The 19,932-nt window shown below is 38.1% G+C and overlaps 1 protein-coding gene across 1 annotated transcript; it reads right to left on the bottom strand.

The window, feature by feature from the left end:
• Positions 1–19,675, bottom strand: LOC146005406 (uncharacterized). Its single transcript, XM_083144644.1, has 6 exons — positions 19,538–19,675; positions 14,594–14,723; positions 11,965–12,040; positions 7,152–7,276; positions 3,634–3,700; positions 1–681 (listed from the first exon to the last, which is right to left on the bottom strand). Exons 1-6 carry the CDS (start codon positions 19,591–19,593, stop codon positions 59–61), a joined length of 1,077 nt encoding a protein of 358 aa, XP_083000770.1. The 5' UTR covers positions 19,594–19,675; the 3' UTR covers positions 1–58.
• Positions 19,676–19,932: the final 257 nt, after the last annotated feature.

Raw genomic sequence — 19,932 nt, forward strand, 5'->3', positions numbered from 1 at the left:
ACAATTAAATACAGAAAATATAATGGACATTATTACATGAAACAGTGTTAATGTTTAGTTATTCATAGTACAGCCGTGCTGTTCCTAGTGGCGCACCACGGTGTTGTGTTTCAAATTGTTCATTGTGAAAAAATGATTGTGGACCCCGTTTAACATTAGTTACTGATTCACGCCTCAGCCTACCTAATTGTTTGTCAAATAATTGACCAGGAGGCGGTTTGTTTGCTTTCTTTGTTCTTTCTTCCCATCCCTTCCTAACATTTTCTTCCTTCTGTTCTTTCTCATTCTGCTTGACTAAATTCTTGCATCTTTCTGTGACTTGTCGCATATGTTCAGCACATTTTGACATCTTCCATGCATCACAGTTGGGACACACATCTGAGTTTGGATTCTTGTCATTGTGGGTCAGTGACTTTGGGCGTTGTTCACAATTTAATTTCTGTTTGCCTTCATGGTCTTTTAGTTCTTTATTTTCCCCCGAGCACCTACTTATGTGTGCGGAGCCTTCTTCTCTTTTCGCATGTGAAGTTTCAGGTCCAGTTGCACAGAATGGCGTTGATCCAGTCTTCTGAGTCTTTCCAGCTGAAGTACAGTTTTGCTTTGGTTGAACTCTGTACACAACTTCAGGCCTTATGTTCAATTTCAGCTCAAGGAATGGACTTTGGTGAACATCAGAGTTGTCTGTCAAGAAAAAAAAAATATAAATACACATTCAAAGTTAAACCATTACTGCCCCTCCCCCTATCTGTCTGTCTGTGGGGGGTAGGGGGACCGTGGAATAATAACCTGCGTACTTTCGAGTATGTGCTTAAAATCCTGGTACCTTTAAATGAACCAGGACGTCAGTTCCACTGAATTTATACGGTTCCCTCTCTCTTTTTATTTATTTTGAGTGTGTGGGGAAGGGGGGGGCACACAGTGCTTGTAACCATTACTAACACTATCATTTCAATAGAAATTAAACAAGCAGAAAAGGTTTATTTAGCAATGTTTCAGCTGTATTCACAAATATTTTATCAAGGTAAATGATATTACAATGATGTGCTTTCTATTTGTCACATGATCACAAGAAAACAATATGAAATAAGGCAGAGAGATATGGGGAAAATAAGGATAATAGAAATAATCTTTACAAATTGTAAAAGATTAGCAGGTTTTTATAAAGACTTTTTTCCTGCTACTTTTTACCTCCTCAAAGTTTGGACCATCACGTATGAATCACCCTGTGTTTGTATGAATGTGTGTGAGACAGAGAAAGAGAGAGTGAGTGAGAGAGAGATAAAAGTACACATATCACATCCTCATACAGTGTAATTTCAAAAAAAATCACTCAGAATGTTTTTTTTTTTTAGAGGAAACATGTATTGAGGATAATTCCTGATATGAGATAAGTGCTACACCTGCCAATGATTAAGCCTTAGTATTATACTCTTCTGGCTATCTCTGGAGCAATGCTGCACATAGTGGTAGACAAGTGAGATAAATCAAGTGTGCAGAGTGAAGCAGTACACACTGTTGTGAAGTTGCTTCCCCCCTCCACTCAATCCACTTCCATCTCATGTGTTCATTGGTGGAGTCGTCTTGCATCACTACTTGCACAGAGACTTGTTTTCATTTGCTTGCTTCAGAGTTAACTGGGCCAGAGTATACAAGCATTTCACGTGTCCTGTTTGACAGAGGGCAGTGGTTGACACTTAGCAAGTGACCACAACCATTGGCCCAACTGCAGTTTTATGTGGGAAAGATTGGTTGGCAAATTCAAGTTGGTCTTATGTTGGGCCAACGGTTGTTGCCAATGTTTGCCCAACCATGGAGCCACACGTTGGGCCAACGTTAACCATGGCCAAAATTACCATTGCCCAATGGTATGTTCTTACGTTTGGGCAACAATTTTCAGTATGGTTGGGCCAACATTGGGCCAGCCACTTTTGGTTACTTGGGTTATCAATGACACAAGACTGATCTTTGGCTCTAACTGCCAAATGACAATGGAAGGGTTTCTTGCAGCAGCCACAGGACAATGTTTCTAGGCAAACTCTGCAGATGATTACTTGAGCAAAGGTTGTATGCCAGTAAGCCTGCAACATGCATTCCGATGGCTGCTGACAACAGAGGAGACTGTTTACCCTGAAGCATGGAACATAGTCTTTGGGCACAGGAACAATGTGGCTGTGTTTTCTTTTCAGACAAGTCAAGTTTAGTCTGCAAAGTAATTCATGGTGTGCCTTCATCTGCAGAGAACCTGCCAGCTAGTACAATCCTGCCAATATCGTTGAAAGGAACCATTATGAAGATGCTGCTGTCATGGTTCTTCTTTTCTTACTTTTGCAAATTTATAAACTCCAGACAAAACAGAAGCATTTATGTGGGTAAAATGCCTATATACATTCTGTATATATGTGTATTATACAGGGTGTCACAAATATTACTACATGTTTGATCGCATTGTGTAGTGACATTATTGAGACTACAGGAAGTGAAATAGTGCAGTTGGAAAATCAATTCTTCAGATTGAAGAACGATGCACAACAATACTAACCAGACTCACTTTATTGCCTCAACTGCTCGCTATTTACATGCAAGCATAATCGACAATGCTTTGGAAAGTTACTCATTGCTTTACAATACATGACCAATGGAAAGGTACAAATTTATTCCCCAATTGCTTTTCTCAGTGTGGCATGTCTTGTGGTTTCTTGGCATAAACCTTATTCTTCAAATAACCTCACAGGCAACAGTCAAATGCTGTGGGATCGTGAGAGCTGGATGACCATTCTGTCAGTCCTCTCCTTCCCAACCACCCGTTTAGCAATTTGCGATCCAAAATTTCCCTCATCGTAATAGCACAGTGAAGGGGTGCACCATCCTGTTGGAATAAGCAATGTTCGTGTTCATCACTTTGAATCACTAGCACCACAAGTTCATGAAGGATTTTACAGTACCAACCAGCATTAACAGTTGCTGCATCGGTGCTACTATGAGTTCTTCCAGGACTTTTCTGGATATTTTCTTTGCTTTTCTGGATGTTTCCCGTTGAAAGCAGCCGTTTTCTCCGCTTTCCCACAGTTGACGGCAACAATGTTACTTTAAAATCACGTCTCGCCAGTCTAACGACAATTGCCCACGCTGCAACTGTAAATTTATGCTGCATGTTCAGTGCCATCTTGGCTAATGATGTAAGCTCGAGCACATGGCTCTTACCTAACATGAAAAAATGAAGTTTCAAGTTTAATATAACATTCACCATTTCCCTCTACAATGTACAGTAACACACTACATTTACTTCAAATTTGTAGCCATATTTCTGATTCACTTTGTATATATATTGGTTCGATATTTCTGTATGAATGCTAGGATGTTATCCATTAACCAGAAATCCTGTTCCCCTGTTGCAGAATAACCTGTTGTCCTGATATGTTTGGGCTGTTTCTCTTTCATCTTTCAAACACATGGAGTGATTTATGTGCATGCAATATGATTCCAGTTATACTGAATAGTGCAGGTGAGATGTCAAAAGAGATGAGTGGGTTAATTGTAATGATTATGAAGATCAATGGCTTTTTAATGAAATCCACGAAAGAACAATTTTACTGGCAGTTTTAAAGTTAAGAAATTGCATTTCAAAATACACACCCTCAACCTGTTTTCTTTGGCATTCCTCAGGATGCAGTGGAATTTTCAATTTGTTTTCTACATAAGGCTGCAAAAACAGAAAAAAAGTTCATTGTGAATAGCTACACATTATGGAATATTTCATTAATACATTTACAGTTTTACATCATCACAGTCACATGTGTAAGTGAATTCAATTTTGAGAAATACATTATTTATTTCATGCTTGCTTTAGCCAAAAAAGTGAAAAATTGACAGAATCAAACTTTACATTCTTGTACCCTAGTAAAATATTAATTTACACAAGAATAATGCATAATAATGTAAAACTGAAATGGAACGTATTTACTACCTAGTCATATCATAAATACTGACACAACATTGAAAGTGAATTATGACGAAAGTGTTAAAGATACTTTAATGTCCTGATTGTATAGGTTACTTACAGGTCTAACGAACACATAACACCAATCATTTTTCAAAATGGCCACCTTTGGCCTTCACACAGGCCTGAAGTCTCTGCGGCCACTCATCTACAGCATTACGCACTGTCTCCGTATGGAAAGTCGCCACTGCCTTCACCAGGGACCGTTTCAGACTGTCAATATTGGCATGCCTCCTCGTACAGACCATGCCCTCAAGCACTGACCACAATTTGTAGTCTAACGGGTTGAGGTCAGGGCTGCTAGCAGGCCAATCAGCTGGAGCAATGAAGTCCGGGTCATTGCTCTTGAGCCACTCCTGGGTAGTGTGTGCCTTATGGGCTGGTGCGGAATCCTGTTGGAAGGTCCAATGTTGGTTCCTGAACAAAGTGTCACTCAAAGGCTTCACAACAGAGTTCAACACAGTATTTTCGTACACTCTGGCTGATGTTTTCACCCCTTTTTCACAAAAATGCAGCTTGGTGGTGTCATCATACGCCGCGCCCCACCAAACCATGACTGAGGCCGGATGATGACCCCTCTGGATCTTCGGGGCTTTCTCCCGAGCTTCGTGGGATGTTGACGCATACACCCGGTCATTTTGGCGATTGAAAGTTTCCTCAATGTTGAATATCTTTTCATCTGTGAAAAGAATTTTCCTGTGGCCATTGTTGGCGTAACGCTGCAGGAGGCGTTTTGCATTTACCACCCTCTGCTTTTTCAGACGTGCATTGAGGAAGTGACCTGTACTTCGCCGGTAAGCCTTCAACCCCAAGTCACTTGTTAACACACGAGACACTGACATTTTGGGAATGTACAGCTCACGAGCAAGCACTGCCTGCTTTCGTACAGGATTTCTCCGAATACGGGCTGCCACTGCTTGCACTAACTTTTTGGTTCGTACGCTGCATGGGCAGCCTTGCCTTGGGCGATCATCAACTGTCCCAGTCTCTGTGAATCGCTTGATGGTCCGATACACGAAAGATTTGCTGATATTCAACTTTTTAAGTGTTCTGAATATCATGGGGGCTGTTTGACCCACTTTATGAAGCGCTATTACTGTCTCACGATTTTCGTAATCGCCCCACTCCATAGCTACACTTTTACGAACACACTTCCTCCATGACAGCTCAACTCACAATGGCCCACTCCAGCCTCTTGCACAGGACGGTTGGCCGCGACCTTGAAAGCTGGTTGTACACACTGCCTCAAACTTTGTGTCAGTATTTATGATACCACTAGGTAATTACCATAAAAAATTTACTAACTAAAAAAATACTTAAATTTGTTCCAATCGTGCATGTTAAAACAGTTTAAATTACCAGATTAACCCTAGAAAGCTAACATATTGTTTGTCTGGCAAACTACACATGTGGGGCCTCTGTTTCAACCCCTTCCACTAACTCCACTCCATGTCTTCCAATCTACCTTCATTTGGATCAGAGAGATCGACAGGGAAGTATCGGTGTCCTTTTACAAGCGTTCCTTCAGTGTGTCTTTAATTTTGCATTGTCTGGCAGATGAAACGTTAGTGTCTACGTACACCAAAACTTCCACAAAAAAAACAAAAACTAATGCAGATGCTCAACAACAACAAGGAAGGAAAATTTGTGCATTCTGACCCTCAAGCAAGCAGAAGATGACCAAATTCTTCTGCTGCCGTTGCTTCAAAGCCACGTGTGGTGAACTCCAGTTAAAGTGTAGTTTTTAGTGCACACAAGACTTTTAAAAATGTAATTTTGCATTCCTGCCATGCTATTCATGTATGTTGAAAGTCCAGTAGACGAATCGTTAGCTTTAACGTTTGGCACAGGACACGTTAGCTTTCCATGGTTAACACAATGCACTATATCATACACTAAGAGAGATTTCCTATTGTATTCACTTCAGTGTTTCAAACTCAACAATATTTTATTTGGAGGTTGAGTTGTTACACATGGCTACAAGGGAATTGTGACGCACATAAATTTATTTTGAACTCAATTATAGGCCAATAAATGTATGTCAACTTCCCATCAAGAAATACAGCATGAATTATTTATACAATGAAAGCTACAAGTGGAAGAGATTAATCAGTACTATATTGATATCAGCCAAAAATACATATTGTTGGTTTTATATCTAACTTCGCAATTCCATTTTCAAAAGTAACATAATGATTACTAGGCTTCGGATAGTTATGCATTTTGCAAATAGCATATGCAAATGCATATTTTCAGTGTCTTCAGGATATATTGCATATTTTACCGATTTTTTCTTACAAATGCATATTCTGCTGTTCCTGTCTGAACATTTGTAGTTTCCTTTTCTTTGGAGCAATTCAGAAACATGATTCATTTATCAGGTGTTCTTCATAGTCAAGATCTATTTGTTATCTTTGTTCGCAGGTGAGTCACATCTCTGGAAATGCCCCTGCTAGAACAGGTGCTAATGCAGTGCAGTGATACAGGAATACATAGACATCCACAACATTACCAAAATACATGACACTAAAACCCGGCCGATTCAATTAAATTAATTAATTAAACATATAAAATAAAAAGGATCAAGTAATGATTGCATCATTACATATTACAGCCCTTACATAAATATAAACTTTTTCTGGAAAGAGATGCCAGTTTCAGTTCTACATTTTAACAGGCCTTTGTGCAATAGTTCTTCTCTTAACATAAAAATAGATAATTCATTCTGATGAGTTCACGTTTCATTTTTCCACGTGCTTTTTGTTTGGGACCTATTTTGCCATCTGTCTGGTGGCTTCGTCAGGCATGTACTGGCTTCCTGTGGGTGGTATGGTTCCTCTTTCTCCTGTTCATACGCATGGTGGCGCTAGTTGATCTGTGCTTTCTTAGGCCATACACACACACTAAAAGAGCAAAAAAGAAAAAGGCACAGATCAACTAGCACCACCGCTCAACTAGGAGAAAGAGGAACCATACCACCCACAGAAAGCCAGTACATGCCTGACGAAGCCACAAGACAGATGGCAAAATAGATCCCAAACAAAAAGCATGTGGAAAAATTAAACGTGAACTCATTAGAATGAATTATTTATCTCTGCATAACCGCCAATCAGATATCTTTAAATACAATAAAAATATATTACAAATGACTTACACAGGGAATGTATGACATATTTTTACCATCCTTAACACCATCTTGACTTTGCTTGTTATGCTGCTGTTGCAAACATTCACATGGCTTTCCACGGCAACAATAAGAGGGCTTATTCAACACTTTCCCTGCACAATCACAAGAACATTACAACATTCAATCAGTCAGGATATGGTTGTAAAGTAACATGCATTTAGAAGACGAAAAAAATATGCATTCTTACAAATATGAATAATTGTACATTAGGAAGATGGGCCATTATTAATTTTTTGCTGATACCAATAAGGCATCGATGTAAAATATAATATGACTTTTGATCTTATATAAACTAGAAATGTTCCATGAACCTGAATGGGCAATCACTTATTCAATTAAAGTATGTAATTTGGTGTACTGTGATGGGTGCCAATTTTATTTTATTACTGGTACTGATAAAGTGCTTGTGCTTTGCACCAGGCCAGAGGCGTATAGGGGGTGTGGAGTTATGGCCCCACACTTTCTTGATCACGGTCAAAGGTGGGAGTGATATGATCAGCCATGCCCCTGGCCAGCTTCATTCTCCAGTTTTTCCTCCAGGTATGTACCCACTGGGTGGGTCCCGGAGCCGCTTAAACAGGTGGAAAAAGTCCTGGTTCTCCCATGCTGGAGATTGAGCCCAGGTCCCTCGCATGGTAGTCAGATGCCCTAATGACTGAGCTACCCAATATAAAATTTATTGATATTCAGTATTCTACCAATCTGATGTAAGAATCTTAAATATTCTTCAAAGAACATAAATGGTTCATTAACATCCTTAATTAATGTATGTAACCAAGTGACTTAAATGGATTTTGCTTTGAAAGAGCACATTTACATTTATTTTGTAAAATTAAGGCCTCCCTGATGGCATATTGTCACCTTGTAATTAAGGGGTTAGATTCAATTAAAGTTAGGGGGGACAATAGCAAACTTTTGCATATAGATAAAAAAGGTAAAGTTCCCTGTGCATATAGCACAATGCCATGAAGGCACACTTAGGGATGTGAGGGTAGGACCCCACACAGTCTTGATCTCGGTCATTTTGGAGGTGATGTGATCAGCATCATGCTCCAGCCACCTTTACCCCCCAAGGTTCCTGATTTGAGGCTGGATGAGCCCCAGAGCACTCTATGCAGGGACAAGGCTGGAAAAATTTGGACCTTAGATAGATCACCCACCCCCAGAAAGTGAACCCAGTCTCCAGCATGGCACTCAGATGCCCTACTGACTAGACGACCATGGCTCATAGATAGTGATTAGTAATGGATGATACTCAACTTGACGTCATCACACATTGTACTCTGGGAAGAAATCAGGCAAATAGATTTGCGTGTGTTAAGGAAAGCATATTGAGAAGCCTTATTACAGCAAGAAAATTTGCATTTCAATTTACACAGTGTCTGTAGGACTTCGGAAAAGGAAAAAAAAAAAAGAACATATTCCTCATATGATCACAATAATCATACCTTGAATCACTTCAGCGAAGACTATATGCACAATGCTTGCCTGGCATGTTTTCAACGCAGGATCTGATTGAACTGTTTGCCCAAAATATAGCGCAATGAATTTTGGGGAAAGTTGTTCACTGAATACCATCCATTGAAAGTAATCAAGAGGTAGGGATTAGTAACTGAAAGTTATGGGAAATTGAGGATTAGTAAAGATAAATAATGGGGAGGTATGGTCAGTAATTGAAAATAGCGAGAGAATAGGGATTAGTAATTGAAAGTTATGAGGAAATAGCAATCAGTAATTGAAAGGAGAGAGATGGTAGTGTAAGTAATGTAGAGGTAGGTAGTTAAATTATTAATTTTATTCAGTTATTGAGTAATGGTGTATATGTATGACATATATTTTTTTGAAAAAAAAATTAAAAGATGCGAGAAAATGGCTACCAAAGTTTTCTTTATACCACCTTCAATTGTTTTTTTACCTGAACATAGGCGTGCAATATCTCATGTGAAAGAGCCCTTCAAGACCTTCTAATTGCCGAAATGTTGCAACTTAAAGTTAACAAATGAGAAAAAGTTTCAAAATCGCACATTTTGCACACCTTTAATTTCGGAAATACAAAAGATATGGATCTACAATTTTGCGTATTTTCCTACCTCAGTATGCCAAATTTCAAGTGAATCAAAAAATGTAAGGTTGAAAAGTGTCTCTTGATTGGTTGATTTCACATGGAATGAATGACCCCATATCCTACGTTAAGATGTTTTTCCTCGCATTGCAATACTTTAAAAATATATAAAATATATACTCAAATCATTCCAACCAATCGTTGGGTTTGAAAAGTGTGTGAGGTGTTCCTGTGACTTTTCTATCATTTATGTAAATCATGTCAGCATCAATCACCATTTCATGGGCACCTGAAAAGGCGGGGGGGGGGGGGGGGCAAGTGGGGCCCCTGAGATATCTGAAGTGGTGATATTTTATTATAAAGAATACTGTTTTCTGTGAAACACAGACTGTGAGTTATAGCATTTACTGCTATTTTGAACAAAATAAGGAAAGAAGAGTTTCACCAGGAGTGTGTACGATGAAAGTTTTTGGTCGGGATGGGATTGGGAAAATACATTTTTTAATCGCATCATTTCGGGACTGAAAAAAAATCGTTATTTTCGGACCAGTTTTGGGATGCAAACTTTATAAATTTACGGACACTGTGAAAATCTAGAATTCTACACACCATTCTCTCCCCACTTAATTTTTTGCACTTCTGGAATCAATTAATTAAAAAAAACTCTTGAGCCTTTTAGCACAAAAAATACCAATAATTAACCACTTCCCAATATGATCCTTTGGGATTTCTCATCTGCTCGGAATCCTGAAAAGTTGGAAATCATTTTCCCCAGTCCGCATTCGAGTACAATAATTCACGTGCTGTCGTTTTGAATTACTTTTTTTTATATACAGTAGCATTTGACGCATAAAAACATGGATCATAGATGCCATGACGTTGATTAAGTGGTCTCTGAAATCTATGCATCGTAAAAAAGTACAAACAGCTAAAGAATTGTTCACCACCAAAGTGTTATGGAAAGGTAGCAAGGCATTTCCAGTTTCATTAAACACAAAATACTTCATACATAATAATTGTGTACAAAGAGTTGTAACACAGAAGGACCTGGGAGTCATATTTGATGAGAAACTATCCTTTTCTGAACACATCTCCGCAGTCACAAAGTCCATGCGCATGCTTGGTCTACTCTATCATTTTACCGAAATGAATAACCTGTCTGCTCTCAGCACTTTTTACAAATCTTTCGTTTCACCTAAAATTGAATACTGTTCTCCGGTCTTGTCTATGGCATGCCCTTCAAATTTAGATAGACGAAATTCTGTTTTAAATTTCTTCCTGGTCATTGTTCGTTACTGAATTCCATCCACTAAACGCCTACAAAAGTCTATTCTTCTGAAAATTTTAAATATCCAACCACCTCATGAGAGACATAAATTGGCAGACCATGTATTCCTTCGTAAAATCGTTAATGGAACCATCAGAAGAGACTGCCTTCTTCAGGAAATTAACTTTCGAGTGCCATTTCACAAAACAAGAAGCACTCAACTTTTCGCTTCTCAGAAGCCAAGGTTAATCCTCATCCAGCGTTCCTTGCTCAACAGAATGCCCAGTCGATTTCACATGTTAACAGGTCAAATAGACATTTTTGATAATCAGGCACGTTCCAAAAGGCTGTTGTACAAAAACGTGTAACGGGCTTTATATGATGTAATTTTTGTTTATGTTATTATTTTTGTTGTTATTTTTATTGCTCTTTTTCTACTGTTATATATTCCAATGTAAAATGGTTAACGCTATATTTGGAATACTTGTTAAATAAATAAATAAATATAAACAGTCATCAGTGCCAAAGTTTTATCACCTAATTTCAATTTTATGATTTGTAAAATAATAATAATAATAAATAATTATAACAAAAATTAAAATATAATTATGACTGAGGGGCAAGATATGAAATCTTACTCTGCTCCCTTGAGAAAAAAATTCTATGGGCGCAGACACTTTTGAGCATGGGAGATTAGCAATGTTTTTCTTCGTTTTGTCATCAGGTCACAGCGTGTATGTGGTGCTTTTGAATGGTTCATTTATACGGTCAGTTAAACCCTACCTTCCCATTACTTTCAATTTGTAATCACTAGTCCTAATTACTGTCAATTGATAATCTTTACTCTCAATCAATAAATATCAATATTATTGTTGTTGAAACTCTAATCAACAAGATTTAACCAATGGAAATGTAATTCTGAAGGCTCTGTCTTGCTCTACTAACTTCACACAAGCAACAGCAGTCTTTGCCACTGGTGAAATCTTGAAGATGGCTGAAACCAGAATGAAAAGAAACAGGTGCTGTTTTATTCACTGCAGGGGATAGATGAGGGAAGGAGGGACCTCTATTGTAGGATACAGCTGAGAAGGACTCTGTCAGCCCCCCTCCTAAAGAAACCACACTGCTTGAAAGTGATAAAAATAAAGAATAATAAAGTTCATAGTAAACAGTAGCACTTTGTTGTTGTCAGGAACTGTGGCAAGATTACTAGTATTGAGGTGGGCAAATTTGGAACTACCTTTTCTCAAATCATTACAACATTAAAAAATGCATGGATACTGATAGCGTTCATAAACAAAACATTGAACTTCTATTGTAAAAAAAAAATGTATTTTATAGATGCTCAAATATTGCTGAATCAACAATGTGGCTTGTGTGAAATTTGTTTTAAAAAATACTAACTTATCATAGTGTTTTATTCTTTTTAAAACTTTAAACTTATACATTACCTGCTGTATGTGGTCTACTATCTTTTTCCATATTCGATTCCTTCTTTGGGTCTTCATGGAAGAAACAACTTTGTGTCTGGAAAATAAGGATAGAACTCATTGAATGTCTGATCTAAAATATCAGATACTGTAGGTACTCTCTTAACAAGTTAAACTAATGCTATCTAGGGAAAAAAACACCTTCTTCATTCACTGCCAGGAAAGCTTCAAATCATACTTTACACACTGTAATGTATTTTTTGAGTATTCAAAAGGTGTGAGTACATCCTAGCAAATTTTGCAATTGCTTGACAGCAAAGTCACGTAATCCCTGTTCCCTAACAACACTCTTCATCTGAGTACACTGTAGTCTGACAATGCCAACTAATATATAGGGTGTTTCACAATGTTCTTCCAGGATACAAAGTTATATTACATATGGGCTACTAGACTTAACTTGTTGATACAAATGCAGGATGGCAGAAGAAATAAAACACTTTCCTGTACGTACATTTCATTCAACTGTGATTCACAGATATGCTGTTAGGTTATGTTAGAATACTTCCTGTGAAAATTGTTGCTACAAGTGTGCAAAATTCGAGAAGAATCGTAAAAATCACATTTCTTTGCCATAAAATCAGTTTTAGAATTAGAAAATCACATGAATGTGTGCCATGTCACAAATTTACCATTGATAGTCATGAAACTAATACACTTTATGAGCTCTTCTTGTGTCCTACACTTGTGTCATAAATTAAACCCTGCAGTCCATGTGTAATGCATCTTTGTAATCTCAAAGAACATTATGAAGCACCCTGTATAAGTATTGTCAGACTGCAGTGTAGTCAGATGAAGAGTGTTGTTAAGGAATGGGAGTCATGATGGCTGCCACTGAATAATGTGACACAAAACATCAACATTTTCATTTTGTCTGGTGTTTTCTATTTTCATCATTTCTGATGTTCTGGTTCCATTGTACTTTTCTTTTCATGTATATTTGTACATATCTTAATATACAGGGTGTATCATAAGTAATAGCGCAAACTGATACAGTTGAAAGTACACGATAATAGAAGCAAAAAAAGTCTTAGTAAACATGGATCTGCAAACGAGCAGTTTTCAAGATAATTGTGACAATAATTGGTACAAGCGTGCAGCCTCCCATGCATTGCCGTTAGCCAATGAAATTAAATGCATATCCGCATACGCTTCATTGCTGTAAAGTTCCATTTTCACTACGCAGTACAGCACAACTGATGTGACTCCCACAGTATGATTAGACTGTGTACTGATTGTATACATCCTGTTTGATTACAACACCACCTCTCGGAAATGTTCTGTTTTGTAAACAAAGAGCACGCCTCGGAACGTGCAAGGAGTAAAGCACTCGGTGTTTACAAAATTCAATCAGTGACGGCTTCTAACCACACATTCACACACATTATTAGCATTTTACCAACTAGGACGACAGAAACCTATGACAGAGAAATGAAGTGGATAATAGAGACCGCACAAGAAAATGGATACAAAGAAGTGGATATAATTCACATCATAAGAAGAACAGAAAAGAAAATGAAAAAGAGAGAAACAATAAGGAAAAAGAAGAAGAAAATAAGAATGCACAGGAAGAGAAGAAGTATGTGAATGTGCCATTCAGAAGAAAGACGAAGAAAAAGATAAGAAACATCTATGCAATGTATGGACTAAGAGCAGCCTTCAGACCACCAAAGAACATCAAGAAATGGTTTAATGAATACAAAGGAGAGAAGGAGAGTGATTAATTGGCAACAGCAGGGGTATATGAAGTAGACTGTGGTGGATGTAGAAACAAATACATAGGAGAGACAGGGAGAAGCATCAACGAGAAAATTAAAGAACATAGGAGAGACATTAAAGAGAAGGATCCAAGAACAGCATTGAGTGAGCATATGTTGACATATGGACACAATATTAAGAAAGTACAGATGAAGGAGAAGAGGAAAATGAAATAGAGAGAAAAGTGGCATAAACAAAGCACATATGTATAAACAGGAAAAAGAAAATGAACAAAAACGAAGAGGAAATTGGAATGAAATGGGTGGAACTGATAAAAAAGCATGTGGAAAGTAAGTTGGTTAAGTTTCCTGAGCCACCTTCAATTTTCTGCAAAGAAATGGAAGATTTCAACTTGCCAGATGAGTTAAAGGAGAAAGGGAAGGTCAGTGCGACCAGAAGCAGGAGGGGAGGGAAGCCAAGAAGAGTGGGGTTACAGGATGGAGGGGAGGGGACAAACAGCCAGCTATGACACCTGCAAGGTGGAAAAACCAGTTTACCTAGGAGAAAATAAGGACACAAGTTATTCATTCCTTAGAAGTGTAGAATGACTAGCCATGTGAGGTTGTGTTGTTGTATGTGTATCTAGCTGTAGCTTGAAAAAGTTCTGGGAAACCAGAACAAAACATCACAGATAAAATCAAATAAAAAACACTAAAAATAACTGTGTTAGATTATTTTGCATATAGCCATTTCAGTTCAACAAACATGAACTTTCATCAAAAGCAAAAAAATGTGTGTAGGGACTTGAAAACTAGTTTCAAAGTTAAGCTATAAAAGGAACATAGTTGTTACTTTTTAACTTAACAATCTCAATGGTTCACTGTTTGATTCTTACCCTCTTGTGGTGAGAATTTGATAATACTGATTTCCCAAGGTTTACGCTCGGATCCACAAGAATTTTATGTGTTGCATTTCCATATGTGTCTCCACATCTAAATTGTATATCAGGAACAAAGCCAGTGTACCTGAAATACAATACTGGGTTTAGATTAAAGCTTTATAAAGACAAAAATATCTTACTTAATACTCAACTTTTAATACATGTTCCTCAGTGCTTGCAAGTAATGTATTACTCAGTTACTTTTCTGTACATTTCATTAGTATAAACATAATATAAACACAATGTCAATTAGAATGCGTGCGTGAGTACTAAAATGATTTCTGCGAAACTTACTTGTAAATGTTCGATTAATTTCAGTGATCTCTACCATCATCCACTTGGGAAACTCAATGCTTCACTGTTGGGTTGAATTCCGGTTCCTGTTGTTTCCTCACTTACCGCTAGGGGCGCTGTGTGACCAGTTCATCTGCTGCCTGTGATAGGTTTCAGTTGTTGCAAAAGCTGGAGTCAAACATGATGTCGTCGATATTCAGCTCGTGCAGAAAGTGCACGATTGCGTGTGTCTCTTCGATCTTTGTGTCAATCATTGCGTGCGCTGTATGAATAACTGAAACATTTTGAATCCTGTGCTTGTTAAACTTGAGGTGCTTTGCTAGTCTGGTAGTGGGTTTGGATTTTTCATATCCGATAAGTGCTGTTGTATACATAAATTGATGGAGGTTTATTTCAAACGCAATCTCCAAAGTTACACAAGCACTTGTCCCACTGTTTCACCAAGCAGTGAATACCCTGTTCTTAGAACTCCTTTGGCTGAGATCGGAACCAGTTGCGATCATTGTCCGTGACTTCATTGTCCGAGTGGAAGCTCCGATCCTTCAATGCCTTTTTCAATGAACCAAAGATATGGAAGTTGCATGGTGATAGATCAGGAATATATGGTGGGTGTTCCAACACTGTCCACCCAAACATCGCCAACATGTTCTTTGTAACAGCTGACGTATGTGGCCATGTGTTGTCATGCAGCAAAAGCACTCCAGAGGACAACAGACCAGGCCTTTTGGCCTTGATTGCTACGCACAAACGGTGGAGGGTACTGCAGTAAGAAGCAGCGTTCATTGTTTGACCATGGTCCAGGAACTCAAGGAAAAGGTGTCCTTCCTGGTCGAAAAACATGTCAGCATCACCTTGCCACTACTCTGCACAATCTTGGACTTCTTCGGTGATGGAGAGCTCGGATGTCTCCACTGTTGGCTTTCGAGTTGGAAGTGGTGGCTGCCCGACCACCTACACATATCACGTGCTCACGTGTGACTATCTAGGGCGAGTCCATTATGCAGTAAGGGTTTCCTTCCTTAGCTCCCGTTCTACCTCTACACAGGGTTGTCACCACACTTACATAAATATAAACCAATACATCCACTGTTCAGTTTTCATTTGATTCACCCTCATATTTTGTAACTTTACTAACTTGAGAACTTTAAAACAATAGAGGTTACAGTATTTTCATCATTTCTATCAATTGATGGTTGCTAGCTTTTAGTGTTGCAATGTGATTTAATAGTATACTTGCAATCATACTTCACAACACAATAGATCTTGTGGTAACTTACAAACACACACATACATTAAAAGCACTGTACAGAGATTTTGAAAAGTACTTTAAATGTATGAAATACATCAAATTATTATTCATACAAAATCTAATATTCACATAATTTAGAACATAAATTGAATTGCATTTGTGTAGATAGTTATGAAACTTCATTAAATTATATTTGACTATGAAGTGCTATATTATTACTAGAGCTGAGCCGATACCACCATTTGCCGATACCCACCGATACCGATACTTGTATAATTCCAGTACAAAATAACAAAGGTGCCTCCCCAATGGCGCAGTAGTAGCGTCGTCGTCTTGTAATCAAGGGGTTCTAGGTTTGATAACCGGTGGAGGCACAAGTGGTTCAGATCCCACTTTAAACTGTAGGTTCAGTCCCAATTAGCCTTACTGTGCATAAAGTGGAATTAAAACACCAAATCAATCAATCAATCAAAATAACAAAGGCTAGTTACTGAGACATACTAACTCGTCACATCACTAGGCACGTATTCAGAAATATATAATTTGGGGAACCAATCCGAGCCAAGTGTCCCAGCAATATAATAATAAAATTGTTTCTATTTGATACGTTAATATAATTATTTGTAATAATATGAAAATTAATTAATTAGTACTTAATTTCTCCAATGCATATGGAGTAGTGTTGTATGTAACCACAGATTAAGAAATGGAGGAAAGACAACGTTAATACTTATTTTGTTCTTTCTATCTTGACTAAAAAATATTGTTATTATATAAATAGTAAAGAGATGCTATACTATCAGAGATAAAACAGCAAATATTCATCATCTAGCTTATGTGTAGTTAAGACCGCTAAAATTTGTGTAAAAACAACAGTCATGGCAAGGAAATTTATGTCAAAGAAGTTCAAAAATTGAATATTTGTTGAATAACAAAAAGAATGATGGTACGTCCATTTGATGAAAAGTGAAGTTCCTGATAAATATTTTATGTACACGGGCCCCCTCCGATGGTGTCGCCGTCGCCTTTTAATCAATAGATCGTGGGTTCGATACTCAGTGGAGGCACATAGTGGTTCGGGTCTCACTTTAAAATGTACGTCCAGTCCCGATTAGCTTATCCTTCTTAGTACTGTCATTCAAAGCCATATGTTCTCAATCTAATCTCCGTGGAAATTATTGATGGATTGATTTGCTTTATTTTACTTTGCTTTTTGTGCCACTTTCGGCTAATTTACGAAGATGGGGATGAGTGATGATGTGATGAAATTGATGAATGGACACTCACAAATATTCATGCCCAGGCCGGAATTCGAACCCTGGCGTAGTAAAACAATATGCTAACAACTCCGCTACGGGAGCCGGCTTTCGGTGGAAATAAATAGCCATCATTGGCTGATACCGGCAGTCACACGAAAGACAGAAGTGAAGAGAAGAAATATAAATTGCTGATTCTCCTTCTCAACGTAGATAAAACAAAGCTAATTTCACAGTGACCTTCATTCCTCTTTTTCAAGAACTCCACAACTACCTGACCTGGCATTAGTGTGGCGGGGGGTTAAAAACATCCACCTATCTTACGACCACGAGCTTCAAGCAAGAATTGGCAATGAATGGTTTATTCCCACAGCATTAACTAAGCAGTTACATGCCTTCATAGTCACATTTGGGTTCAGCTTTCACTTACCCATGGCTTTGATCTTGACATCTGCTTTCCAGGAGGGTGGGGTTTTATCCAGTGTTTCTAGGAAAATCTATGGAACTTCCTGTGCTGGTCTCCCAATCTGTCACAAGGAAGGGTGAACGAACTTTTGAAAAGGACAATTGTTGAGACGAGCTGTTGCCTTTGCCCGCTCTTCTAGCTACTGAAAATCTTTGGTATCCAATGGTATCGGTAAAAGAAAATCAACCGATACTCACCGATGCTGATACCGATACATCAGTATCGGCTCAGCCCTAATTATTACACTATATTTTGCAGTATTGTTCTGCACTTTTATGTGCCAAATGTCCTTTCCTTAGAATAGCATATCAACAGGAAACATAAAATTCCCACTGTGAATACAACCTGAAGGGGAGAACTGACTTGCAGACTCTGAACATCAAATTCAGCATTTTTCTTTGTTGCAATCTAATTCTTCTAAGGGCTTACAGGGATGCAGTTTACCCCACACAAACATCCAAAACAAGGCACACAAGCACACCACGAAAACTATGGTGAGTTATACTTGAATTATCGGATTTCAAAATACGAGGTGTGACTAGAAAGAAACTGGATTGATGTTGCTCTCGACAAATGGCAAGCACATCAAGGTCAAGCGGTGCATGACTGTATAACGTGATATCCTGCCTATCAACTGTGTGATTGCCCAAGGTGCACGGTGCTCAGTTCCGCTGTAGCTTGTGGATGAAGTAAACCGTACATCTGTGCTCCGTCGGAAAAAAGTTAAGTGTGAAAGTGGAACAGCATATCAATGTGAAGTTTCTTATGAAACTTGGAAAATCCGCCACAGAGACTTATGGTTTGTTGAAGGAAGTGTACGAAGATGAGTGTTTATCATGCATACAAGTGTTTCAGTGGTTTCAAAGGTTTAAAGGTGGACGAGAAGTGATCGCGGGCGACTTGTGTTCTAGACGGCCTTGCACGTCAAAAACGGAATCCAACATTGCAAATGTTGGTGAATTGACTCGAATTGGGTACCCGAAGGTCAAACTGTCAACCAACATTGTTACTGTGCTGACGAGCCTTCGTGAGTGAGTTAGAAGATGATGACCTGATTTGTGGAAAAGCAAGTCATGGATTCTTCATCAGGACAATGCTCCTGTCCACACGGCATTGTCAGTCAAGGCTTTTTTGGCCAAGTGTAGAATCCCAGTGTTAGAATATCATCCTATTCGCCGGATCTTGCTCCATGCGACTTTTTTTATTCCCAAAGGTCAAATCAGCACTGAAAGGAACCAGATTTACAACCATAGAATCTGTGAAAACAAAAGCGACGGGAGGTCATGAGCATGGTTTCAGAAAATTATTTCCAGCAATGGAAGATTTGTATGGACCGGTGTATCGATAGTGCAGGGGAGTATGTTGAAGGGGATAATGTTCGTATTGTACAAAATAACCAATAAAAGATTTTGTAGCAGCAGTCCGGTTTTTTCCTAGCCACACCTCGTATGCGCATCATAATTTATTAAAGAGGCAAGGTAGGAATTTGCGAGGAATGAAAGAAAACAATTATTTTTTAATTGTGTTGAAAAATGTAAAATGATAAAAGAAGTAAATGTTGCTTTTCCAATTTCGTTCAAATTTGGTTATCAAGATTAAAATAACAAATGACTACTGGCAGAAAAAGTACTCACCCAGGTATATAGTGAGGTTGAGGTGTGTGACGAATTTTTGAAACTTCAAGTGCCATATCCTAAATTACAATAACAAGAAAATAAATTATACTTTAAATTTTGTAAAGGTACAGGAATGAAAAATACCTGACAATAGAGTCAGGCTTCGTCACCTAGGAAAAAGATGCATTTTTAAACAATCATGTCTGTGAAAGTGTGATTATTACTTACCCAATGTTCTCCATGCACATGATAACAAACGAGGGTTAGGGGAGTAGATGGTTGCCATGGAAATATATAGGTTTAGGTGGTCTTAATTAAGAACTCATTTCTATTTGTACTATCAATGTTATGTTAAGACATGAACACCATCAAATGCATAAAATATTATATTTGACTGGATTAGTTTTAAACTG

This window comes from Lepisma saccharinum, chromosome 23 (assembly GCF_977018435.1).
Source record: "Lepisma saccharinum chromosome 23, izLepSacc3.1, whole genome shotgun sequence".
NCBI classification, from domain to species: Eukaryota; Metazoa; Arthropoda; class Insecta; order Zygentoma; family Lepismatidae; genus Lepisma; species Lepisma saccharinum.